General features: G+C 44.1%; 1 protein-coding gene across 1 annotated transcript in view; it reads right to left on the bottom strand.

Moving 5' to 3' along the window:
- Window positions 1-26,896, bottom strand: part of MCMDC2 (minichromosome maintenance domain containing 2) — an 83,712-nt gene that overhangs the window by 1,584 nt on the left and 55,232 nt on the right. Inside the window, exons 11-13 of the mRNA XM_030190162.1 lie at window positions 19,204-19,383; window positions 10,431-10,573; window positions 570-679 (exon numbers count right to left, since the gene is read on the bottom strand). Coding sequence (XP_030046022.1) covers window positions 570-679; window positions 10,431-10,573; window positions 19,204-19,383 — 433 coding nt within the window. The remainder of the gene's footprint in view (window positions 1-569; window positions 680-10,430; window positions 10,574-19,203; window positions 19,384-26,896) is intronic.

The following is a 26,896-nucleotide window of genomic DNA, read 5'->3' as shown; positions in this document are numbered from 1 at the left end:
TACCTTTAAGTAGGACGACTAATATGCAATCAAGTTAGGACAGCTATTTGTGTTGATGTACTAAATGGATATCTTTACTCAGGTAGCACTGAATATATAAGCACTATCCATATAGCATTTGGCCCCATCGTCTGGATGTCTCCCAGCCCACCTCCTGAAAATGTAACTTTTGTCTGGACATCCTAATGGTTGGCCAAACGTTAGGCATTGGCTGCCTCCAAACTAAAGCTAAAACAACAACAAAAAAAACCACATTATGCGGTTAACATTGAAGTTAACTGTATAAAGCTTTTTGATTATTGCTCCACAATGGACAAAACATGTTTGAAGATAGCTCAAATTAGTTTCTATAAAATCTAGTCAATGTGCATGTGTCCCTGATTTTGTAAAGCATTTTCTGCATGTGAAACTTGTTTTAAATGTAGAAATGGCTCAATATATTGTGCAGTTGAATGTATGTATATATAAAAGGTGGTTTGGTTTCAGCTCAAAATGCACTTGCGTTTTTGGCCGGAACTCAAATCTGAACCCAAAATTTGGTTGGGCTCTAAGTAATATATTGTAATTACCATGTTTTACTGTGAGAGATGCTTCAAACAACAGGACTGCAATCAAGGCATCTTCCTCAAGCACTTTTTTTCTCAAACTGAGCTTAGCATGTGCTTTAGATAATGAAATCCTAAAATGTAAAAACATTATTTTTATCAGGTGTTAATAGAGAGCAATAGATTAGCTATGTTAAGTGACTTAAATAGAAGCATTAATTATAAATAAAACATGTTTAGAATAAATTATTTATAATCCTAGTAGTAAGACCCAGGTAGTTATAGGTTGGAATTGTACTCAACTAAAAAAAAGTTTATTTCATTTACTTAAATGTACTTGAGCTTGTTATATATGGGTGTCTATCATACTTATGGAGGGGAAAATAGTAGGGGTCATTATTTTGGAACCTTTCAGTACATAAAATTATGCAGACAACTAATAAGGACTAATTTAATGAGATAAATGTCTCTCTTTGACTTGTTGATTGGAACTGTTTTATGATGGATTGACTGCTGCTTGTCTTCTATTTTTCAGCATTCCCTGCTTATTCTCTGGTCCCGCTGACAAGAACTGCACCCATACCACGTGACCCACATATCTTATTCTTTGGTGCCAAAGTGATTATAAATTCTACTACCTGTGGTATTTCACACTGGCAGTGAACAAAAGAAGTGCATCCAAGGAGCAGGTTGAGCTTCTTGGGGTGAACTCCGTGGGATGTTACCTTTACTTTCTGCATGTGGCCTTTTTTCAAAATTTGCAGCTCCCAGTGACCCCTCTTTGTCTTTCTTTTATCTGTGGTCTTTTTTTTTTTTTTTTTTTTTACAAATTTTACTTCTTTGTCTTTCTTTTATCTGTGGTCTTTTTAAAAAATTTTACTCCAAGCCTCTCTCCCCCCCCAAGAATTAAATCACCTCACCCTACCCCTACTCACTGGGTCTATTGGCCTTCTTGCTTCCCCAAGAGCTGCTTTTGAGAGAGGCGAGTAACCTTCTAGAATGCTGAACCATCCCAGTCCATTCATCTTATCTAACAGTATCCTGTGGTCTTTTGAATTGTCACTGTGAGCTAAAACTTCTCTGATGTCAGATCTTCTCATATCTTACCATACCAATCTACTGTGTCGTACAGAAACTTGGCTTCACTCTAGCGAAGAATCCTATCTGTTTCAATACCTCCCTCAGGCTTTAAAGTGCACTATTCTACTTGATTAACAAAATGAGGGTCAAATTCCCCATAAAAGAACTATCTTCATGATATTTTCCATATCTAGAGCTTCTACTTGTGGAGATTGACATTAATCCCACTATTATTATTATTTGTTGCATTTGTACCCCACATTTTCCCACCTATTTGCAGGCTCAATGTGGCTTACATAGCACCATGAGGCGTAAGCCACCTCCGGTGATCTTCTACTTGTCTATTGCCTGTCTTCCCTCTGTATGCCTCACTCTTGCTTCTTTAACTAAATCCTTCTCAGTATTGGATCCAATTCCACACAAATGGCTGAAATATTTGGCTTTAGATCTTCTTCCTCTGACATTTCAGATAATTAATTATAGGGCTTCTTTTACAAAGCTGCTGTGGTAGTGATTACCATGTGGCAAATGTGATGAAGCCCATAATTGAATGAGCTTTGTTGCATTTGCTGCAGCTTTATAAAAGGACCATAGTTTGATATCTGGAACTGTTCTATCTTCATGGAAATCTGCTGCAGTCCATCTGATCCTTAACAAAACAGGTATAGATGCCAGTTACCCTGTTAGTTATCTCTCCATTTCCAACTTACCATTTATTTTATTAAAAAAAAAAATCTGTATCCCACACTATCTACAATTCTACATAGTAGCATTTATTTAGGGGGTCTTTTACTAATCTACGCCATGCACGCATCCTAATCATTAGCATGTGCCTTAGTAAAAGACCCCCTTAGTAAAATTTGATATACCACCTTTCAAACAAAAGTATATGAAGTGGTTTACAGTATAAAAAGATATCCATAACTTTGGGGGAAGGGGAGGTATACCACAAAAAATATATATATTTTGCAGATGTTATTTGAATAGTTGGGTTGTATTTTTGCATATTTACTTAAAATATTTATAGACCACACTATCCTACAATTCTTTATATTTTTGTTTACAATAAAGATATTTGTACACTAATAAGATATCAATTCTGACAAGCAAAGAAAAAAAAAAAAAAGAAATTAAACAAGTGCTAAAAATAATGTAATCCCCCATTATAATGGGGGTTACTAAAGCACATGCAAGAACTCTCCAGAGTTACTGGGGTGAGGGAGTGAATCAAAAGGGTGGATAGAGATCCAGCCCACAGGTGTGTGTATGGGGAAAGTTGCAGAGGGAAATGTATCTTGTTGAGTGACAGTGGGGGAGGAGGTTTAAAGATAAATGACATTGGGGAGTGTATGAGGTCTTAGGTTACCTGCACCCCTGTTGGGACCCTTGGAGGAGAGGGGGAGTCCTGGATGGGTTCAAAAAACTAAGGTTGACCAAAGAGGTGGTTTCTACAAATTCCAGCATTAACCGTGAAGTGGAGGAGTTCTCCAGGTGGGAAATAGGGGAACCGAGCCTGGGAGCACGAACAGTGAAGAACTGTTTGGAGCCAAAGGTGGTAGCCTGGAGAGGTACTCCTTTGGAAGAGTGTGGACAGGCAGGGAGGTCTGATCGAAAAGGAAGATCTGCTTGTTGCACGAATGTTGCAGGCACAGTCTTAGATTGTTTCACCTGGAAGAGATGGGTATGGACAGGAGAAGCTGTAAATACGTACATACTGTAGGAATATTGAAGACTCATCTCTTTGAGAAAATTTACTGTAAGGATCAAAACACATGAAGTCCATACACACTAATAGAAATGCATCAATACACTTCCCCTGATTTCTCCTCCCCATACTTTCACCACACCTAAAGCTCCACCCACAGACAAAACTGTTACACCTTAACGTTCTCAGGCTACTGTTCTATCGTCTTGTCATCCCCCTTTGTTACATTCCATTGATGTATCCCCCAAATTATATACTGAATTGACTTTGTCTTCCCTTAATTCTCCACAATGTAACCCAATATTGAATTGTAACAAGCTTTACTTCCATCAATCACAATGCATTGTAAGCCACACTGAGCCCGTAAATAGGTGGGAAAATATGGGATACAAAAGCAATAAATTAAATAATAAATAAATAAATAAATATAAATTGCATTAGAGAAGATACACCATATCCCTAGGGTTGCTCTGGACTTACGTTTGCATCCAATATCAAAGTATACATTGACTGTATCAAAACAAGATTTGAACTGCCTGTTGCAGAATATTCAGTAAAGTTTGGTTGTTTTGCACAACTTGCTGGACTGCAGTCTTTTCTTTGCATGAGAATGAGAACTTTTACTTCTAGGTTGGTGAAGGAGAGAGTAAAAGAGAAAAAAAAAGCCCCAGTTCAAAACCCTAAAACCTTCCAGATCTTTATCTGGCCCCAGCCTGCACCCAGCTCAGACTTTTTAATCGAGGGAGTTCCTTGATGTGAAATTCTTTGTGGCCCTGGTCTTGGGTGCTAGCTAGTGCCCAGACTGTGTGAAGTGAGACCAGTGTTATAACAACATAAGATGAAAGACTCCTGAGGAAATTAGAAAGTCATGGGATAGGAGGTAATGTCCTATTGTGGATTAAAAACTGGTTAAAAAATAGAAAACAGGGAGTAGGGTTAAATGGTCAGTATTCTCAATGGAGAAGGGTACATAGTGGGTTCTGCAGGGGTCTGTGCTGGGACTGCTGCTTTTTAACATATTTATAAATGATCTAGAGATGGGAATAACTAATGGTTCCTCAGCATCGAGGCAGCTTCAGTCTCAGACATCCCATAGGGAGATACTCTCCGACACCAAGGAAGAGTGCTTATGGGATTCAGAGGAAGGTCCCAGATACCTTTCCTCAGATGAGTCTTATGGGAAGCCCTCTGAACCCTCCCCACCACCTGAAAGGAGATGATCTCCAGCGGAGAGCCTTTCATTCGCATCTTTTCTTAAGGAAATGGCTGATGCAATTCCATTTCCTTTAGAAGTGGAGGATGAGCCCAGGGCCAAGATGCTCGAGGTCCTGGACTACACATCTCCTAAGGAGGCTGTGACTGCCCCTCTCCATGAGGTACTCAAGGAAGTCCTCGTCAGGAACTGGGTGTCCCCTCTGTCGGTCCCTGTCGTACCCAAGAAGATTGACACCCAGTATTGGATCCACAGTAAACCTGAGTTGGTTAGGCCTCAGTTGCCTCACGATTCCTTGGTGGTGGAGTCCGCTCTCAAAAGAGCCAGGAGTACTAGGGACTATGCTTCAGCGTCCCCAGGCAGGGAAGCTAGAACCTCGGATTCTTTGGGGATGAAGATGCTTGTCAAAAATGATATAGGTTGAAGTCAGGAGCTCCAGTGAGGATCATATACATGCTTAATAACCTTATGACAAACAGATGATATGCTGTAAAAAAAAATGTCAGGCGCAGAAATACCACTCCCTAGCCTCCCAGGATCCCACAGAACCCCCCCCCCCCCCCCCCAAATAAAGGAAAAGGCTGCACCTGATTCTGTTTGATTTGTACATAGGGTTTTAAAAAGAAACCCCCAGCCGCCAATCCCACACATGGCACAACTGCACTGCTAAATGATAAGAGCGTAAATCAGGCATACCTAAACCTCCCCATCACTTGAGCTGAATAAGTATTCTCTCCGCAACCCTCTCCACACAAATTGGTACAGGAACCTTTGCTATTGTTTAAGAAAGCTATCCAGAAGAAAAACAGGCAAAGCCTGGTACAAATATAAAAACCAAGGTAAAACGTTCATCTTCAATATGGCTATCCTCCCAAACCAAGAATGAAAACTATGATTCCACTCTCTTGGATCGACCTGAATGGCAAATCAAAGGGGCATAATTAGCTGTATAGAGGCCACCAGCCGTCGCAGTAACGTGCATTCCAAGGGACTTGATAGAATGAGTCACCCACTTAAAAGGAAAGGTAACCTTAAGATGGGCCAGTATTACAGGACAGATCATTATATTCATTGCCTCTGTTTTATCTATATTAGCTTTAAAACCAGACACTTGTCCATAACTCTTCATTTCCCAAATGAGCACTGGTATTGATAACTGTGGGTGGGAAAGATATAAAATCATATCATCTGCGAATACAGGAATTTTATGACTCACAGACTCTATAGATATCCCCTGAATATCCATGTAGTCCTATATCATTTGCATGAATGGTTCCATAACCAACAAAATTGACAGAGGGCACCCCTGATGCGTACCCCTGCCCAGCTCGAATTCCTCTGTATACACTCCATCGATTTTAATACATGCCCAAGGATTAGTGTACAGAGCTTGCAGGCAGGCACAAAACTCTGCTCCCACCCCAAATTTTCTCACGACTGCAAATAGAAAAGGCCAGTGCACCCTGTTAAATGCCTTTTCAGCTACACTGCCAAAAGCATCGTAGGAAGTTTGACAGAGCGCACTGTCTCAACAATATGCAACACTACTACTACTACTTATCATTTCTATAGCGCTACAAGGCAGACGCAGCACTGTACACCATACACAAAAAGACAGTCCCTGCTCAAAGAGCTTACAATCTAGATACACCTTTTTATATTGTCCATTATCTGATGACCAGGAACAAAACCTGCCTGATCGAGATGAATAATTTCAGGTACACTAGGTGCCATCCTAGTGGCCATTGGCCAGTAACTTAGAAATTTTTTTAAAATCAGTGTTAATAAGAGATATAGGCCTGTAAGAGACGCAGAGCGTGTTATCCCTGCCCAGTTTACAAAGTACAGTGACACCAGCTAAATTAGGATGAGGCAGAATAGCGGCCCCCATCCAGAAAGCATTAAAATATCTTGCAAGCACAAGAGCCAAGGATGCACCAAAGACCTTATAAAAGAGTTGGCAAAGCCATCCAACCTAGGGCCTTACCCCTGGGCAGATCCTTAATGACTGCCTCAACCTCAGAAGCCATAATCTGTATCCAACCTAGCTTGGGTCTCAAGTGAGAAAGTTGGTAACTGAGCAATTGCACTCCCCTCGATACCCTCACCCTTAGAATATAACTGCTTATAGAATTCAGTAAATCGCTGCTGAATGTACTCAGGCTTATAAAGCACTTCACTTTTCCCACTCTTCAGCTTCAATATGTAAGAATAAGCCTGGTGCTTCCTAAGTCTCCGTGCCAGTATTCTTCCAGATTTATCTCCCAACTCATAAAAACATTGTTGACTGAGATGCAACTTAAAGTCTATTTCTGCCAACCGAAGAGACTGAAGTTCATCCCTCAGCCCATCTAATCACTTCCTATCATTGCACCTCAAAATATTGCTGCTATCTACATTCTGTCTCATGTATCTGTAGACATAAAGAACTTTTCTTCTGCAGCAGTTCTCTTTTCTTCCTAGAGCCCCATTTAATAAGAACTCTCCATAAAACAGATTTCAAGTCTTCCCATAATATAGGAGGCAGTATTTCAGGAAGATCATTATACTCTAAATACTAAGGGGGAGATTCACAAAACTTACCCGGCCAGCAATATGCTTTTTTATACTGGTTCCAGCCGGTTCAGTGAGCTCGGTATTCAGCGGGCAATGCACAAAGGGGCTCTGTGGGCCTTTTACCATTTGTGGTGGCAGCCAAAGAAAATTGCACGCTGAACAATGGTGCATTGTGAGTGATGCACATCCGTTTATGAGCAGTGCACAGAAAGGCCTTCCTGCCTTTAGTGGGGGAAATTTTATGGGAGGTCTGGAGCAGCCGTAGCAGGCAGTTCTTCATGTAGGTGGTGGGATAACACGTCTTTGGAGCCGGGATCCTCTTGGCTATCCTTGGCAGGGCTGCTGGCAGACCTTGCAGAGGGCCACAACGGACCTTAGCCATACTTCGGGGCAGGACTGCCCAAGCTTCCACTTCTGCCAACAGTGAAAAGCAGCATCTTGGGGCTGTGTGCAGCGCGTGCACTCCCTGGCCACCACTGGCTAACTTCATGTTAGAAAAATGCTTAAAAAATTAAAAATCATCCCTTTCCCTCTGGCTTCAGCTATGGCGGCTTTGCATCAAAAATGTTTGGAAAAAAAAAAAAAAAGCTACTCAAAGGTTTCATGAACACAGCTTATATGCATATATAAAAGCCGTAGGTAGCACACACTGTTCTAAGCAAGTACAGAGTGGCCACGCTGGGTGATTGGCTGTTCTGCGCATATGTAGTTTACCAATTGGCTCCCCCCCCCCCCCCCCCAAGCTGCTCACTGTTTTTGCAAGCAGCTTATTTGCATGTGATTCCCTTTGGAAATCGCTCGATTTTCAACGGTAACTTTTATCGAGAATCTCAACAAAGACAGATATTTCTGGGGACTTTCATGAATCTGCCCCGAGTCAGTTCCTGCTGCAAATCCTTCCGGACCCTCCAATCCTGTAATAAACTCTCATTCAGCCGCCAGCAAACCTTATCTCCACTAGAACTCATGCAAGAAAAAGCACCCCACACTGGGGTGTGATCAGACCATGTGGTCACTTCAATATGACTATCCTTCATCCTATCCACCTCATAAGAATCTCCTAAAAGATAATTCAGTCATGCATATGTACTGCAGAATAAAATAAGTATTGCTTCCCCCGCGGGTGCTGAACTTACCACAAATCAGATAAAACAAAATCTTTCACCAATTTCTGAAACTGAATGGGTGCCTCTATGACTTTGCCCTGTTTACCGGGTAATCTATCTACTTTAGGGTGCAATGTAAAGTTAAAATCCACCTCTACCAACAACCCACTCTGCATTTTGTGCTCCAAGAGATCATAAACGCTCTTCAAAAGGAATGCTGACAGTCACTAGGGGCATAAGTAATGTCACCCGCACTTCCCCTAGATCACCAATCAACAGCAATACCCTCCCACCTTCTTCACTAATGTTAAGAAATGTTAAGTAGTAGTATTATTATATACCATAATAGCAACACCACATTTTTTTCTTTCCTCCTCCCAAAGAACAGTAATATCATTGAGAATAATGCTTATCACACAATAAATATAGATACTAATATAGTCCACAGGTACTCCTACTACATACAATAACCAACAAACCAGGGTATTGAATACAAAAATTCTTTAGAAGGACATGTACTGAAAAATTCCCAGACCTCTGCCAGAAGGTATAAGTGGTTTAAATATATTGAAAAAGGTTTTTTCGGTGTATATATGGAGCAGAAAAACCTTTACAAACAACCTTAAATATCTCAAGATTAGTTAGAAAATTTTAGGAGACATTCTCAGAGTTATAACTCACCCAAGCAGGGATACCCACTGTAAGCAGGATAATATCCTAGAGGGTGGGAAAATTTCTTAATCACCGAATTTCTCTGTTTTTTTTTCAGAAATGGGCCAAAAATATAAATGCACTGAACACAACAACATCTGCATGTGGCTATTTAAAAAAAAAAAAAAAGACAATACATTTTGCTGTTTCAAAAATGGCTATATTTCCTATTCGGATTTGAGACATTTAAAATAAAACGTCCAAAGTCCAACTTAGTAGGCTTAGTGGTGGGGCTAATTGTGAGGATAACTTTTTCCACTTGTCCTAAGTAAAACATACTGAGGTAAAAATCCAGAGAATGTTTCTGCCCACAATTAAATACTGAAAACAATAATATAAGGCAATAAAAGTATACAAGTTTAGTCTGCCTTACTTTAAATAACAAAGTGGGAAAACAAACATTTGTATTGAAAAATAAAGGTAGATGAAACAAAAAGAAAACCTAAGAACCACATGCTATCATATGCTCTGTCTTACTGGATGTTATCTCTCTATATAAAACGCACCTCCAACATTCTAATGAAGCCTCAAGTCTCCAAACGTTCTAAATTTGTAGTTGTGTAGATCGCTGTTCCTCCATGAGTGTCAGCCCCGCCCTCGCGTCACAACATGATGACATCGAGGGCGGAGCAATGACACTCAACGGATCGCATCGCCCACCCGTTGCTACGCCACAAAACGTGACGTCAGACGCATCGCGAACCTATGCGAACGACCTACAAGAAAGAAGGGAGGACTACCATCGCCCCGAGCCAGCCTGAACGTGCGAGGGAGGGACGGAGGGAGACAGGCAGGCAGCCTGAACGTCGGCGGGTGGGAGGGATCCAGCCAGCCAGCCTGAACGTGGGAGTGGGAGGGAAGGAGCCTGAACGTGGGAGGGAGGGAGGGGGGTCACGACCCTGAAAGGCAGAGGGAGGGGGGACCACGACCCTGAAGTTGGGAGGGGGGAGGGGAAGGAGGGGGAGACGGAGGGGGGGGGGGCCCCGCCGCACACTCTCATTCTTTCTCACACACACACTCTCACACAGACAGCCTCACTCTATGTCACACACACACACTCGCACATTCACTCTGTCTCTCTCTCTCACACAGTCACTCTCACACACACTCTCTCAAACATACACACTCCGAGAAAAACCTTGCTAGCGCCCGTTTCATTTGTTACGGAAACGGGCCTTTTTTACTAGTTATTTATATATCTTTCATTTCAATATCATTGTTATGGTTTTGCTTATGTTTTATCTTTGGTGAATGTTTTTATATTGATATAGTGAATTACAATCGAGTATAAATATGAGCAAGTATTTCAGATCAGCACAATATAAATACACAAAAATAAATAACAAAATAGATAGGTATGTTATATGCCCAGATAATTTGTTACAGCAGAAGTTTATTGCAACGTTTAAGAATTACCTTGAAAATTGAGACTTAAGATTCCAATAACCAAGATCATAAGGAAACACTGTATTTACATACTGATATACTTTATACAGATGAGTACAAAGACTTACAGATTTTTGAGTGCAGAAGCAGATAATTTAGATCCATGAATGGAGTTGGTTCTGACCCTTCGACTGGCTAAGTAATAGCCATGAATAAGTTTTTCAACTGCTGGGCTTAATTCTACTTCCAGATTTTTAGCAAAATCAATAAGCTGGATACATAATTTAAGCATATGATTAAGACTATTGGAGAAATATCCAGAAAATATAAAAATATGTGAAATTCAACTTTCTTTTCATTAAAATAAAATCCACTTAAAAAAGTGTCTAGCCATAAATATTGTTTCTCACCTGTAACTGATGTTTTCCATAGACAACAGGATAGATCAGACACACAACTTGGTGATGCCAACTGACAAATGCTGAAAAGGACTACTCTCCCAGAGCTCAAAATTAAGGGTCTCTTTTACCAAGCTGCGGTAAAAGTGGCCTTGCTGTAGCCTCGGTGTGTAGATTTGCTGCACACCAAGGCCCCTTTTACTCCAGTGGGTATAAAGCCTGAAAAAGGAAATGGCCATGCAGTAAGTAAACACTTGCCACACGACCATTTCTGGGGGAGCCCTTACTGCCACCCATTTAGGTGACAGTAAGGGCTCCCACACTAACTTGGCAGTAAAAATTACATCTAATTTCCAGGAGCGCTGGGGGCATCACTACTCACAGCACCCGCGTGGTAGTGTCGGATAGCCATGCGGCAACCCTTTAGTAAAAGGGTCTTAAGTGTAAAGATCTGAGCATGCGCAGCCCCACCATTATTATCCCTTACCCCAAGTCCTGTGTTACCAATAAGGGCTAAATCTAAAATCATTTCCATTCTAGTCTGTTCCAGGACCAACTATGACATTTAGAAACTTTACCTGATAAGACTTTTACTTAATCAATAGTGGGATATTGAAATGGTAAAATTAGGACCTACCTGATCATTTTCTTTCCTTTAGTCACAGCAGATGAATCCAGGAACTGGTGGGTTGTGTCCATCTACCAGCAGGTGGAGATAGAGAACACTAAAAGTAGGCATTGACCTACTGAACACAGGTCCCTCTACCTTTCGTATAGAAATAATTCCAAAGCAGAGAAAGAAATAGAAACATGACTTAACTCACAATAAAAGAACACTTGCTCAACTGGAGCAAACCATTCTCAAAACAGAGTAACTAATGGCATAGACTATGAAAGTCCCTCTTAAATTTGTACAGACAGTGTCCAAAGACTTATCTTAAATGTGTATAGACTGCAAGCAGGGAGGGATGCTGGATTCATCTGCTGCGACTAAAGGAAGGAAAATTATCAGGTAAGTCCTAATTTTACCTTCCTTAGCCTCAACAGCAGATGAATCCAGGAACTGATGGGATGTACCCAAGCACTCCCTAAATTGGGTAGAAAGCTGCAACTCCTCGAGAGAGAACCGCTGGTCCGAAACTCGCATCATCTCGAGCTGCAACATCCAGGCGATAATGTTTAACAAACGAAAGATGAGATGCCCATGTCACCGCCCAACAAAGTTCCAGAACTGAAAACATGCCAGTCTCCACCCAAGAGGAAGCCTGCGCCCGCGTGAAATGTGCCTTCAAGGCCTCCGGAGATTTCCCAGCCAAAAGATAAGCTGAAACAATGGCTTCCTTAAGCCAACGTGCAATTGTGGCCTTAGAAGCTGGAAACCCTCTTCGCGGACCCGAAAAAAAGACAAACAGGTGATCAGAGCACCGAAACTCGTTTGATATGTGCAAGTACTGCAAAAGTACGTGCCGGACATCTAAAAGGCGCAGCTGTCAAAAAGACTCCAGACAGTTCTCCTTTCGAAAGGAAGGAAGAAAAAGAGGTTGATTCAGATGAAACGCAGAAACCACCTTGGGCAGAAAAGACGGTACCGTGTGAACCGTGACCCCGGATTCTGAAAACTGCAAGAAGGGATCTCGACATGAGAGAGCCTGAATTTCTGACACCCTACGTGCTGATGCCAGCGCCACCAAAAATACAGACCTAAGTGTCAAATCTTTCTGCGAAGCCTGCCGTAGCGGCTCAAAAGGCGCCGACTGCAAAGCTCGCAGCACGAGCCGCAAGCTCCAAGTAGGACACGGAGAACGCAATGGAGGACGAAGATTCAATGCCCCCCGCAAGAAGCGCGCAACATCCAGATGAGCTGCCAGCGAAGAACTGGCTACTCGACCTTGAAAACACGACAAAGCTGCCACTTGCACCTGAAAAGAATTGTATGCTAGACCCTTCTGCAGACCCTGCTGCAAAAAAAGCCAAGATCTGGGAAACTGAAGCCTGCATCGGTTTTCAATTATGCTCAGAACACCACTTCTGAAAAGCTCGCCAGACTCTAGCATAGGCTGCAGTCGTGGACCTCTTCCGCGCTTTGAGCAAGGTTACTATCACTTTTTCTGGCTAATCCTTCTTCCTCAAGAGCTAAGCCATAAGACCAAAGCGGCAAGGATCCTCCAAAACCAATGGACCCTGGTGTAACAGGCCTGGAAGGCGAGGAAGACGAAATGGGTCCCCAACCAGTAACCGGCGCAGATCCGCATACCATAGACACCGCGGCCAATTTGGGGCTACGAGGATCACTAGACCTGCGTGAAGACAAATTTGTTGAAGAACCCGACCAATCAAGGGCCACAGTGGAAACACATATAGAAGTTAGGACAGCGTCCACGGTTGGGACAGGGCATCCAACCCCACGGACCCTCACTCTCTTCGTCTGCTGAAAAACTGCGTGATTTTGGCATTGGAACTGGATGCCATGAAGTCGATCGCAGGAGTGCCCCACTTGCTGCAAATCTGCTTGAAAGCGTCCGACGTCAATTCCCACTCCGCTGGATTGAGGGAGTGGCGGCTGCGAAAATCGGCCTGCACATTGTCCAAGCCGGCGATGTGTGCAGCCGACAACAGAAGAAGATGTCGCTCTGCCCAAGCCAGAATGACGGCTGCTTCGTTCGCCAATGCACTGTTCTGCGTGCCGCCTTGTCTGTTGATGTAGGCCACCGCTGTCGTACTGTCCGACAGTACCTGTACTGCTTTCCCTTCCAGGATCTTATGAAACACCAGAAATGCTTGACAAATGGCCTTCAACTCCAGACGATTGATGGCCCAGTTCGACTCCACAGTTGACCATAGCCCCTGAGCATACTGGTGGAGGCAGAGCGCCCCCCACCCCGACAGACTGCCTTTGGAAGTCACTAGTACCCATTGAGGGGAAGCAAGCGGCATCCCGCACTTCAGACTGTTCCCTAACAGCCACCAGTCCAAGCTGTTTCTGGCAACTGGGGTCCATGACAACCGAACCTGATACTCCAGAGACGTTGGTGACCATTGCCTGAGTAAGACCGAGCTTATCGTCTTTCCACCAAAACCCACTTCTCCTCTTCCTCCACTTTCTATCTCAGTTGATAACACCCTCATCCTCCCCGTCTCATCTGCCCGCAACCTCGGAGTCATCTTTGACTCCTCTCTCTCCTTCTCTGCGCATATCCAGCAGATAGCCAAGATCTGTCGCTTCTTCCTCTTTAACATCAGCAAAATTCGCCCTTTCCTCTCTGAAAACACCACCCGAACTCTCGTCCACGCTCTCATTACCTCTCGCCTGGACTACTGCAACTTACTCCTCACCGGCCTCCCACTTAGCCATCTATCCCCCCTTCAATCTGTTCAGAACTCTGCTGCACGTCTCATATTCCGCCAGAACCGATATACTCATATCACCCCTCTCCTCAGGTCACTTCACTGGCTTCTGATCAGATACTGCATTCAATTCAAGCTTCTCCTTCTTACCTACAAATGCACTCAGTCTGCTGCCCCTCACCCTCACTATCTTTCTACCCTCATCTCCCCTTACGTTCCCACCCGTAACCTCCGTTCACAGCATAAATTCCTCCTCTCAGTACCCTTCTCCACCACCGCCAACTCCAGGCTCCGCTCATTCTGCCTCGCCTCACCCTATGCTTGGAACAACCTTCCTGAGCCCTTACGCCAAGCCCCCTCCCTGCCCGTCTTCAAGTCTTTGCTTAAAGCCCACCTCTTCAATGCTGCGTTCGGCACCTAACCCTTACCGTTCAGTGAATCCAGACTGCCCCAATTTGACTGCCCCTATCGGACCGACCGTTCACTTGTCTATTAGATTGTAAGCTCTTTGAGCAGGGACTGTCTCTCTTTGTTAAATTGTACAGCGCTGCGTAACCCTAGTAGCGCTCTAGAAATGTTAAGTAGTAGTAGTAGTAGTAGTAAGGCATGCTGCAGGGGTCTCATGTGAGATCTCACCCACAGCACCACGTCCAGGGTGGCTGCCATGAGGCCTAGAACCTGCACATACTCCCACGCCCGTGGATAAGGAATGCTCAATAACTGGAGAATCTGCGATCGCAACTTGAGTCGCCTGCTGCTGGGGAGAAAGATGCAGCCCAATTCCGTGTTGAAGGCAACTCCCAAATAGTCGAGAGCCTGAGAGGGTTCCAGATGACTCTTGGGAAAATTGACAATCCATCCGAGAGACTGAAGCACTTCGATAACCTGTGCCATAGCTGACTCTCTTGAGCAGAGTCCACCTGAATGAGCCAATCGTCCAGATATGGATGAACCCTGACCCCTTCTCTTCTCAGGAATGCCGCCGTCGCCACCACCATCACCTTGGAAAAGGTGCGTGGAGCTGTGGCCAGCCCGAATGGTAAGGCTCGGAACTGAACATGCTGGCCTAGAACAACGAATCTTAAGAATTTCTGATGAGGGGGCCAATTTGGAATGTGCAAATACGCCTCCTTTAAGTCAAACAAAGTCAGAAACTCCCCGGGCTGCACCGCTGCTATCACCGACCTCAGTGTCTCCATACAGAAGTGACGCACTCTCAGAGACTGGTTGACTCTTCTTAAGTCAAGTACTGGCCTGAAGGACCCTCCTTTCCGAGGAACCACAAAATAGATTGAGTAACATCCTAGCCGAAGCTCGGACTGAGGAACGGGAACCATTGCCACTAAATCCAGAAGAGAGTGCAACGTGTCGGTAACTGCACCTCTCTTGATGGCAGTTGCATACCGAGATTCCAAAAAAGCGTCTCCAATGGGAGCCGCAAACTCCAACCGGTATCTGTTCTTGATTAAATCGAGAACTCATTGGTCTGTCGTCCGTTTGATGACAGTTGCACACTGGGATTCCAAAAAGGCGTCTCCAATGGGAGCCGCAAACTCCAACAGGTATCCGTTCTTGATTAAATCGAGAACCCATTGGTCTGTTGTGACTTTGGTTCACTCCTTGAAAAACAGGGATAAACGGCCTCCTATGTGCGGCACCGAAGAGTGGACCAGCATCCCATCATTGGGAAGTATGGTTTGGTGCTCCCTGCCTCTGTGCAGGGGCCGCGGGTCTGTTATCTGAACGAAAGGAGAAACGCTGCTGAAATCTAGAACACTGAAAAGGCACAGAGGATTGACCAGGGCGGTATCTGCGGGCGTCCCAAAATCTTGGCCTCACAGAGGAAGTTCTGGAACCGGGCTTGGGCCTCTCTTCCAGCTGGCGCTGGGACTTGGAATCCCTGAGATCTTTGACAATCTTTTCCAATTCCTCACTGAACAGTAGCTTACCCCTAAAGGGCAATTTAATGATGTGCTGCTTAGAAAGCATATCAGCTGACCAATGGAGCAGCCACAGCAGATGCCGCACCAAAACAGCTAGGACATCTGTTTAGCAGATACCCTCACTAAATTGTACAAAGCATCAGCCAAATAAGCAAGCCCTGATTACATCCTGGGGGTCAGCTCTGGAAAAGAGGTACAAGTTTCCACGTTCTGCTCCACTGAACTCTGAAGCCAAGAAGGACAGGCTCTAACTGCGTATGAAGTACAAATAGCAGCCTGGAGAGCCAAGGCCGAAACCTCGAAAGAACGCTTTAAGGTTGCCGCTAGACGGTGGTCCTGCATATCTTTGAGGGCAACACCCCCTTCCACAGGTAGAGTGGTTTTCTTGGTGACCGCCGCCACCAGGGAATCCACCTTAGGAAACGCAAAAAGCGTCAGATGAGACTCTCCCACCTGATAAAGGGGGCCATCGTGCGCGCTATCTTCAGGCTCCCATCCGGGTCAGACCACTGATCCGAAATAAGCTCTTGAATGGCCTCGTGTACCAGAAAAGCACAGGTGGGCTTTTTGGTGCTGGCCATCTTGACGTTGACCGTCACTGCTGAAGCCGCCTCAGGGTCCTCAAAATAGAGCCTGTAAGGCCTCAGTAATAAGGGAGGGGAGCTCATCTCTATGAAAATTATGCACTGCTTTCGTATCATCTTGCTCCTCCTGTCCTAGCTCCCCTTCTTCGAGATCCCCCAGCCCAATAGACCTGGCGGTACCACCTGTACTCTCAAACAGGGAATGCTGAGGAGAAAGGGAGGTGATGGAGCCCGCGTCCAAGGAGGACAACACCCGTCTGCGCTTCAGAGAAGGTGGGTCCTCAGAATATGATTGCACCCCATCTGGTTCCAAATTAGGAGCCCCCTGCACCGAGGCAACTGAAGGCTGAAGGGGCAGAGGCAGAGAACTCGTCGAGGCCCTCTTTAACAAAAAGGCCTGGTACATAAGGAGAATGAACTCCGCAGAAAACGGGTCCCCCTGCTGTTGCGAGGAAAAACTCTCCTGTGCTCCTAACCCCCGAGCTTCCCGCGATTCCAGCTTGCCCTCAACAAGGCTCCTAGCCTGTCCTCCGAGGTCTTCAATGTCCGGAACCGTCCGAACTGCCTCCCCCGACGACTCCAAGATGGTGCCCGTCAAGAGCGCCAAAGCACAGGAAACACCTGCTTTGGAGGCTTCCGGCAGAGGAACAGACCCTGCAGTGGGAGCAGCCTAGTGGTCAGTGCAGCATCTTTGATCCTGGGGAACTGGGTTCGATTCCTACTGCAGCTCTTTGTGACTGTGGGCAAGCAACTTAACCCTCCATTGCCCCAGGTACAAAATAAGTACTTGTATATATGTAAACCACTTTGAATGTAGTTGCAAAATACCACAGAAAGGCGGTATATCAAGCCCCATTTCCCTTTCCTCAAGACAGCCTGCGCTGCAACTCCCTGTCGTGCTGCGTCTCTTACCGCAGCAAGGACAGCGTTTAGCCACCTCGGAAGCCATAGCCTCACTCGCGCTGGTAGCGATGGGGGGGGGGGGGGGGACAGGTGAAAACGGCACGAAGCCAGCCACACTCACCCTTCTCAGGCAGAGCAGTCCAGTACAGCCACTCCCCGCAGGAGCCTGAAAACAAGGCGGCATCCCAGCACCCGGTCCAGAGAGCTTGGGTCTGAAAACATGAAGCTGTCTTTTTTTTTTTTTTATTGTGAGCCAAGTCAAAGGGAAAACTCACAGAGAACAGCACAGAGCAGCCAAATGGGAAGGATGGAGAAAAGGGTAAGGCAGGGACTTGAAACTCAAGTATGCCTTCAAAGTGGGCACCACCAGCCAGGCACCCACAGCTCAACTGGGTAACCCAGGAGTTCCCTCAAGCACAGAATCCAGGAGCTGGGAAGCTCCATCCAACACCTGCTGGAGATAGAGATATATTAAAGGTAGAGGGACCTGTGTTCAGGAGGTCAATGCCTACTTTTAGTGTTCTCTATCTCCACCTGCTGGTAAATGGACACAACCCACCAGTTCCTGGATTCATCTTCTGCTGAGGCTAAGGAACTCCCATTATTATTATTATGTTACAAAAACGTTTTTAGTCCTTTAATTTTCTGTTAGCATTTCTTGATCATGCCCAGGTAGATGGTAGTATAACCCTGTCATGATTGCTCCTCCATATCTCACATGGATTTTCTATCCATAAAGATTCCACATTGCAATTTGCTTCCTACAGAATATTTATCTGCATCCATGAGTAGCTATCCCAACTTTCAAATATAGTATCACCTCTCTAGCAATTTGATCCACCCTGCCATTTCAGTATTATTTGTTCCCTTGTATCACAGGGTTCCAGTATTGTTTTCCCTCCTTCCACTAGGTCTCTAAGATGCTTATGTCTAATTCTTCATTTACTACTATACATTCTAAATTTATCACTGTATTTTTTTAGACATTTCTAATTTGCATATAATTTAAAGTATGCATTTTCTTTCTATTTACAACCTGGGTAGCTGCTGACAGGTATAATTTGAAATCATTTATGTTTCTGATATTTATTCAATATTTGTAATATTGCTAACCTGTTTTATTAAAGTATCCAATCTGCCAAACCTGCATACAAACAATCTGCAGAAAACACATAACATGGGCAGATGGGTCCATACTCCAAGTGATAACCACACTTTCCAATAAGGTAGAACTGGAGGGATAGGGGTATATAATAGTCAACTGGAGCCTATAGCTAACTCTTTTCCAAACCCTCCCCTGCTGTGTCAAAGCACGCTAGATGATGAAAACCTGTAGTGCTTTAGCAAGTTATCTAGGCCTCTTCTGTGCTCACTGCCTTGACATGTCTTTAATTATGTTCTACAAATGTGATGCAATAGTCATTCCATGTCAAGTGGTCTGGTGGTCTCTGCGTGACCATCATGGATTTCGATGAAATTTTCTGTGAACATTCATACATGTCCCCAATGAACATTGGTAAAGTTTTACATTCGCCGATGCAATACTTTAGCAAGGGCAGATGGGTGGGTGTGCAAATTAGAGTGCACCTGAAATTAAAGAAATGGCCACTGCTCACACTTTGGAATTCAAATACCTATAAGGTCCATCTCTGCTCCAGACTCACCCTGCCAGGAATTTTGAATTCAAGAGGAGATCTGTATTTAATCACAAAAGATGTACAGTTTTACCTCTGCATAATCTTGCATTGTGAACTGTGGAAACGCTGCACTGAGAGGTCCTTCTGGATCCATTGCTTTCCTCAAACTGTGATACACAAGTGGAAGAACTGGATGGTAAAGGGATGATTCATTACAGTGAATCAAAAGTCCAAAATCATCTACGAGATTAGCAGGGGCGAAACTTAAATCCTACATCAATGAGAGAGAGAGAAAGAGAAAGAGAAAGAGAGAGAACTCTTTTAAATGTTTATTCCCCTACTCCCAGTTTAAGTATGTTTGTTTATGTTTATTTCATGACTTTGCTATTCTGCCTTATCTGGCACACAGGTCAAGAAGGTTTACAGGCTAAAAACAAGACAAGCTGGAAAGAATGCCACCAAATGGATAGGACAAAAAAAAAAACTGTCATTCACAAAGAAAGGAAAAGACAGGTATGTGCAATTTACAGGTAAATTCTAGATAGTTTGTCTATCCTGATGTATTGCATTGGTATTGCAGCCTGCCCACTTAATCACCACAGACTGCTCAAAGAATAAAATATTACAGATTCTTCTGGATTCGTATTGGGTAAATGAAACTCTTTATTAGTACTTTTAAATGGAGAGTGTATAAGTCATTATTGTTCCAATCTATACAATGATTAAGAAATATACACACTGACTTGAGTCAGATTAAGAGATATGCAAACTGATCAAACCATCTAACTAAAAGAAAGCTATGAAACAGATATTATATATATATATATATATATATATATATATATATACACTCACACACACACACACATACATCATCACTGGTCAGGAATCTCAGGCCCTTATCTCATCAGCTGGGAGGCCTGTTGCAGCGAAAGCCCGAAGTCTCCTTATGACCAGGAACAAATCCTCTGTGCAGCACGTCTGCCCACAGATGAACCTCAAGGTTTCACTGCAAGAAGCCCCCCTTTTTATTAAGCTAAAGCTTACTTTCAGAGCCAAGGGAAAATTACAGGAATGTACATGGGGATGTAGTCACACGTCCTCGGTTCAGGCAAACAAATCACTGGCCAGGTGGCTTATCTTCTGAACTTCGAGCGCACCCTGTCTCCCTCCTGCACAGACTGGCTTCCAAGACATTCCAATCTTTTTGAGATGTGCCTTATCTTAGACATTCCAACCTGTTTTTGTATGTACAAGGAAAGTTACTTTTGGTCAAAGACAGAAGGTTTTAAAGGGTATTATCGATCAAAGTAAAACTGAAAAGCAATTCTCAATGCTTTCCATCACACCTGAAAACTACATGTGAAAGTGACCATGTGTAGATTTTTGTCATCATTTTAGAAAAGGCAGGAGTGAGTGTGTCGGAAAACACATATAGGTGAGATGACACCCATGTAGTTGAAGGTGCCATCTTTGTGTAGGAAAGGATGAATTTTAGAAACTTAAAAACAGGAAAAATACAATGGGAAAGCACCAATCTTACGTGTGTATGTGTGCGAGAGGTTGTGTGTACCACCACTTACATGTGTAGGTTACAAAATAGCACACACATGTGTATGGCAGTCATTTTGCCAACCTACATAAATATCTCCTATGACTACAGCCATTGAACTCCACCCCCACCCCTGTTCAGAACACCCCCTCATAGGCATCAGATCCCCTGCTCATAATACCCCTGGAACAGATCTCCCCATACCCTCTTGCAACCATCCCTGCCTGATGGCAAGCTCCTCCTCACAGTTCCAAACCTTATCCCCACCCACCCTCCTGTGGGGCTTACCTATAGGTAATCCTAATGATCTAGAGGCAAGGTTCAGGAGCCATCTCCCTCTACTCTCAACCCTGTTCAGCTCTGAGAAAATGGTGCCAATGTCCCTTATATGGATGACAGTACTGCAAGACTACTGCTAGGGATCATGGGTACCATTTTTATTCCTGGAACAAGATGGGGCAGAAGTAGAGGGGTACTGCTCCTGAACTCTGCCTCTAAACCACCAGGACTGGGTGGGGGGGGGGGGGGGGGTTGAGGCTGCAGGGAGGGTCTTGTCGTCATGTGTGTTTGTTGGGGGGGATGCAAAAAGGGATCAAGGGGTTCTGACCTGGGGGGGGGGTTCTGAGCAGGAAGGTCTAATGGCTGTAGAGGTGTTTGTTTGGGCAGGAGATACATGTACATGGGTTAGAGCAGGTGTAAATCCTGACGTCAAGGAGTTGAGGCATATACCTTTATTCCTCTTCTCAGATATTCCTATGTACAATTTTGTCCTGCCCTAATTCCGCCCATAGGCGGTGCAATTCATGCCCCTTTGAATATGGATGTAGATAGGACATACACATTGAAATAGCTATGTCTGTGTAAATGCTGGTATGCCCATATATATGAGCTTCTAAAATGAGTGCCAATACCTATAAAAAAAAGTAGGGTCGCTCCCAAAGATATACATTGTACTAGAGATTCTCCATTAGATAATCTTCAGCTTATCTTTATCCCGTTTGGGTTGTGCATGACATACACTGGGCATGCAGCATTTTAGAATAGGGCATAGGCAGATACGTTAAGTCCAAATTAGTGTCAATTAACATCAATAAATGTTAATGGCTTAACTAATTAATTTGCAGCCGCATCTGCGTGGGCTCAAATATGAGTGACCTATATAGAATCCTGAGGATAATATTAAAATAAATTCTCAAAAACTTCAAAACAGATTTAAAAAATGTTTTACCACCGATTCTATATAGGTCGGCCAAAGTTGAGCGTGCAAATTTGGGTGTGGATTACAGATCCACACAAACTAATTAATGAGGCATTTAATAATTAGTGTTAATTGGCCATTATTAGGATTTATGCATGGATCTGCCCGATGCCCTATTCTATAACATGTGCACCTAAATTTTATGGCATGCATTGCCAAAGGGGGTGTGGCTACGGGAAGGACAAATCAGGGGTGTTCCCAGGATTAGGCTCAATATTACAGAATAATTTAATTTACGCACCCAACTGCCATTAGTTGGGTGCCAGCATTTACAATAGCTTTTAGCAGGCATAAGTGCTCATGCCCAAAGTTAGGCATGAAATGCGCACTAAGCTAGTATTCTGTAAAGGGTACTCTGTGCAGAGCGACCTTTGCAAGATATTATCTTAGCATGGATCATAACAGCGCCTAACTTTGATTGCCATTTACTAAATCTGTCTCTTAATATCTGTTATTCAAAGAGACTATCAGTCAAAAGAGTTGACTGTTCATGTCACAATGATAGACTATTCATATAGCTTATCATAATAGATATCATTTGAATCCAAAGTAATTTGAAAAATGGAATTTCAACCAACAGCCTTCCTACATTATTTTCAAAAATGTTTTCACAATTGAAAACCATAATAAAAAGTATTACTTATTTTGATGATGTTCATAGGGCAGTTATTCCATTCAAACTAATTGTTTCTCAGGGGTCCTTTTACTAAGGCACGCTAATGGATTTAGTGCACACTAATGAATTAGTGTGTATTAAGTGCCAAGCAGTCCATAGGAATACAATGGGTTGCCTAGCATTTAGCATGTACTAATCTTTAGCGCATCTTAGTAAAAGGGCCCCTCAGTGTCCAAAACTCAAACAAAACAAAGGTCCCTCATTTTTGCACTAATGCCAATCTCCCTTCACCCCAATACAGTCAGTTTTAAAACACAATTCTGCATCAGGAAGAATAATCAAAAATACATCTTCAAAGAGTCTTGACATCAATAGTATGCTTCTGAAACAGAAACCAAGCATTCTCATTTTAAAACCAATATAACAAATCACATATTGCCTTGTCACTATTCCTTTCACCTCATACCTGCTGTACACTGCCTTGAGTGAATCTCTTTATGATGATAATTAATTTCCAAAAACATAAAATAAAGTACATATGGTTCCATATTGCAAATGACAATAATTTAAAAAGTTAACAAATATAAAAATTTCAAGGAATTATCAGCACGCGCCACAAACAGCCATCACCACTAGCGCTGCGCCCTTTTTATCGCAGCTTGGTAAGAGGACCCCTAACAGCAGATTAGAAGTTTCATGTTTGAGTTCTTTCAGTACCCTAGGGTGCATACCATTCGGTCCAATGTGATTTACTATTTTTTAATTTGTCGAAGTGGCTTTAGTACATCTTCCAGGTTCATCAACATTTCTTTCAGTTCCTCCACATCATCACCCTTGAAAACCATTTTTGGTAACGTGGAGGGGCATAATCGAATGTCGCGGGCGATCTATTTTGGCGGTGGCGCAACAGCTGGCCAGAACCGTATTATCGAAAAAGATGGCCGGCCATCTCTTTTTTCAATAATACGGTTTAGCTTGGCCAAATGCCAGAGTTTGAGATGGCTGGTTTTGTTTTTCAGCGATAATGGAAAAAAATGCCGGCGATCTCAAACCCGGCGAAATCCAAGGCATTTGGTCGTGGGAGGAGCCAGCATTTGTAATGCACTGGTCCCCCTCATATGCCAGGGCACCCTAGGGGGCACTTCTAAAAATCTTTAAAAAATACAAAAAAAGCTCCCAGGTGCATAGCTCCCTTACCTTGGGTGCTGAGCCCCCCACATCCCCCCCCCAAACCCACTCCCCACAACTCTACACCATTACCATAGCCCTTATGGGTGAAGGGGGGCACTTACATGTGGGTACAGTGGGTGTTGGGGGGGGGGTTGGAGGGCTCAACACTTAGCACCACAAGTGCAACAGGTAGGGGGGGGATGGACCTGGGTCTGCCTGCCTGAAGTGCACTGCACCCATTAAAAACTGCTCCAGGGACTTGCATACTGCTGTCAGGGACCTGGGTATGACATTTGAGGCTGGCATAGAGGCTGGCAAAAAAGTGCTTTATTTTTATTGTGTGGGAGGGGGTTGGTGACCATTGGGGTACTAGGGGGAGGTCATCCCCCATTCCCTCCAGTGGTCATCTGGTCAGTTGGGGCACCTTTTTGAGGCTTGGTCGTGAAAATAAAAGGACCAAGTAAACCCGGCGCAATACTGCTTAAAGCCGCTTTTTTTTCTATTATCCGTGAAAGCCGGCCATCTGGTAGCCATGCCCATGTCCCGCCTTCGCTTCGCCGGTGACACGCCCCTTTGAACTTTCGCCAGCGAGGCAACGGGAAAGCGGTGATGCTGTCAAAAAAGCAGCTTTCGATTATATCGATTTTGCCGCTTTTCCGAGATCGGCGGCCATCTCCCGATTTATGTCGGAAGATGGCTGGTGATCACTTTTGAAAATAAGCCCGATAGTAAAATAGTAGATGACGGCAGAAAAAGACCTGCACGGTCCATCCAGTCTGCCCAACAAGATAAACTCATACGTGCTACTTTTTGTGTATACCTTACCTTGATCTGTATCTGCCATTTTCAGGGCACAGACCGTAGAAGTCTGCCCAGCACTAACCCCGCCTCCCAACTACCAGCCCCACCTCCCACCACCGGCTCTGCCATCCAATCTCGGCTAAGCTTCTGAGGATCCATTCCTTCTGAACAGAATTCCTTTATGTTTATCCCACGCATGTTTGAATTCCGTTACCGTTTTCATCTCCACCACCTCCCATGGGAGGTAGATGTCTTACATCTTCTTCCATACAGACCAAAGCATAGAATTCACTCAGGCTTTGTCCTCCCTGAGTGCCCCTTTTGCTCTTTATGATCTAGAGTGGAGGAGTAGCCTACTGGTTAGAGTACTCGTCTTGACATCCAGAGGTGCCCAGTTCAAATCCCACTGCTGCTCTTTGTGATCTTGGGCAAGTAATTTGATCATCCATTGCCTCAGGAACAAGCTTACATTGTGAGCCCAACAGGGCATGGGAAATACTCACTGTACCTGAATGTAACTCACCTTGAGCTACCACTGAAAAAGGTGTAAGCAAAATCTAAATAAATAAAATAGCAGTCCCATGGATTCCCTCACAATTTTCTGCTTCTGATGTGCTTGAAATAGTTGTTATACGTTTGGTCTGGTCTTCCAAGATGGCATTTTTAAACAGAGGCCATGCCTGATTTAAAGTCTTAAACTTTGCAGCCAATTCTTTTAGCTTCTTTTTAACCATCTTCCTCATAGCCTTCCTTTTGAAAATTAAATGCTGCCACAGTAAATTTCCTTTGTGACTTCACTCCAGATATTAGCTCAAATTTGATCATGTTGTGATCACTGTTTCCCAGCAGACCCAACACTACTACCTCTCGTACTATGCCCTGCATTGCACTAAGGCCTAGATCTAAAATAGCTTCCCCTCGTTGGTTCTTGGACCAGTTGCTCCAGAGAAGCAGCCATTTATTATGTCTAGGAATTTTACCTCCCTAGTATTTCCTGATGTAACATTTATCCAGTCAATATTGGGGCAATTGAAATTACCCATTACTATAATGTTGCCCAATTTCTGTAAATATTTCTTCATCTGTCTCTTCATTCTGTCCTGGTAGACGGTAGTACAGCCCTACCAGTATACACTTTTCCTTCACACATGAAATTTCAATCCATAAGGATTCCATACTGTTATCTGTTGTCACCGCTGCCACCCCCCAGGCCACTGCGCTGCAGTCCCCTCACCTCCATCCACCACTGGTCCGGGCCCCCTGCATTGAAATCATCACAGTGCCTCACCTGTCACCTCGCTCCTTGACTGAAAGCGCAGCCAGCAGCGGCAGATCGGATTCGCCTCCCTTCGGGCCTTCCCTCCCTGTGTCCCGCCCTTGTGGAAGTTACATCAGAGGGCGGGACACAGGGAGGGACGGCCCGGAAGCAAATCTGATCTGCCGCTGCTGGCTGCGCTTTCAGTCACAAAGTGAGGTGACAGGTGAGGCGCTGTGATGATTTCAATTCGGGGGGCCTGGCCCAGTGGCGGTCGACAGAGCTGAGGGTGGGTGAGATCGGGGACTGTGGTGCCAGGACCCTTTGGAGGCCCAGGGAATTTTGTCCCCCCTTCCCCCCCACCCTCGGCGGCCCTGTCTGTTTCATGTAGAATGTTTGACTCAATTCCCTCTTTAACATATAACACAAACCCCCCCTCAAATTTGATCCACTTTATCATTATGATATAATTTGTATCCTGTTAACACAGTGTCCCATTGATTGTCCTCCTTCCACCAGGTCTCTGAGATGCCTATATCTACCTCTTCATTTAGTGCTATATACTCCAACTCTCCCATCTTAGTTTTTAGGCTTCTAGTATTTGTATACAGACACTTTAAATTGTGTTTTTACCCCTTGTATTCTCAAGCTGCTTAGAAGTTGTCAGGGATAATGTGCATCCTTTATTCTGCTCTCCCTTAAAACACTCCTGGCTTTCTTTCACCATTGTTGAAATCTCTCTATTGGGATTCCCTAAATGTTCCGTTTCAATAGTATCCTTCAAGGGTACTCCACACTGGACCATGCACACTCCTGGGCGACTGTCGCTTCTCCCCCCCTCCCCATTTTAGTTTAAAATCTGCTTTATCTCCTTTTTAAATGTTAGTGCCAGCAGCCTAGTTCCATCCCGGTTAAGATGGCATCCATCCTTTCACAATAGGTTCCACCTTTCCCAGAATGGTGCCCAGTTCCCAACAAATCTATATCCTTCATCCTTGCACCATTGTTTCAACCACGCATTGAGACTTCAGAGCTCTGCCTGCCTCTTCGGTCCTGCATGTGGAATGGGGAGTGTAGGGCATACACAGATAACACTTTGGGGTGTTACTGGGAATGTGACACTTAGTATAAA

Source organism: Microcaecilia unicolor, chromosome 1 (assembly GCF_901765095.1).
Source record: "Microcaecilia unicolor chromosome 1, aMicUni1.1, whole genome shotgun sequence".
NCBI classification, from domain to species: Eukaryota; Metazoa; Chordata; class Amphibia; order Gymnophiona; family Siphonopidae; genus Microcaecilia; species Microcaecilia unicolor.
This window is presented reverse-complemented; position numbering and strand designations above follow the sequence as displayed.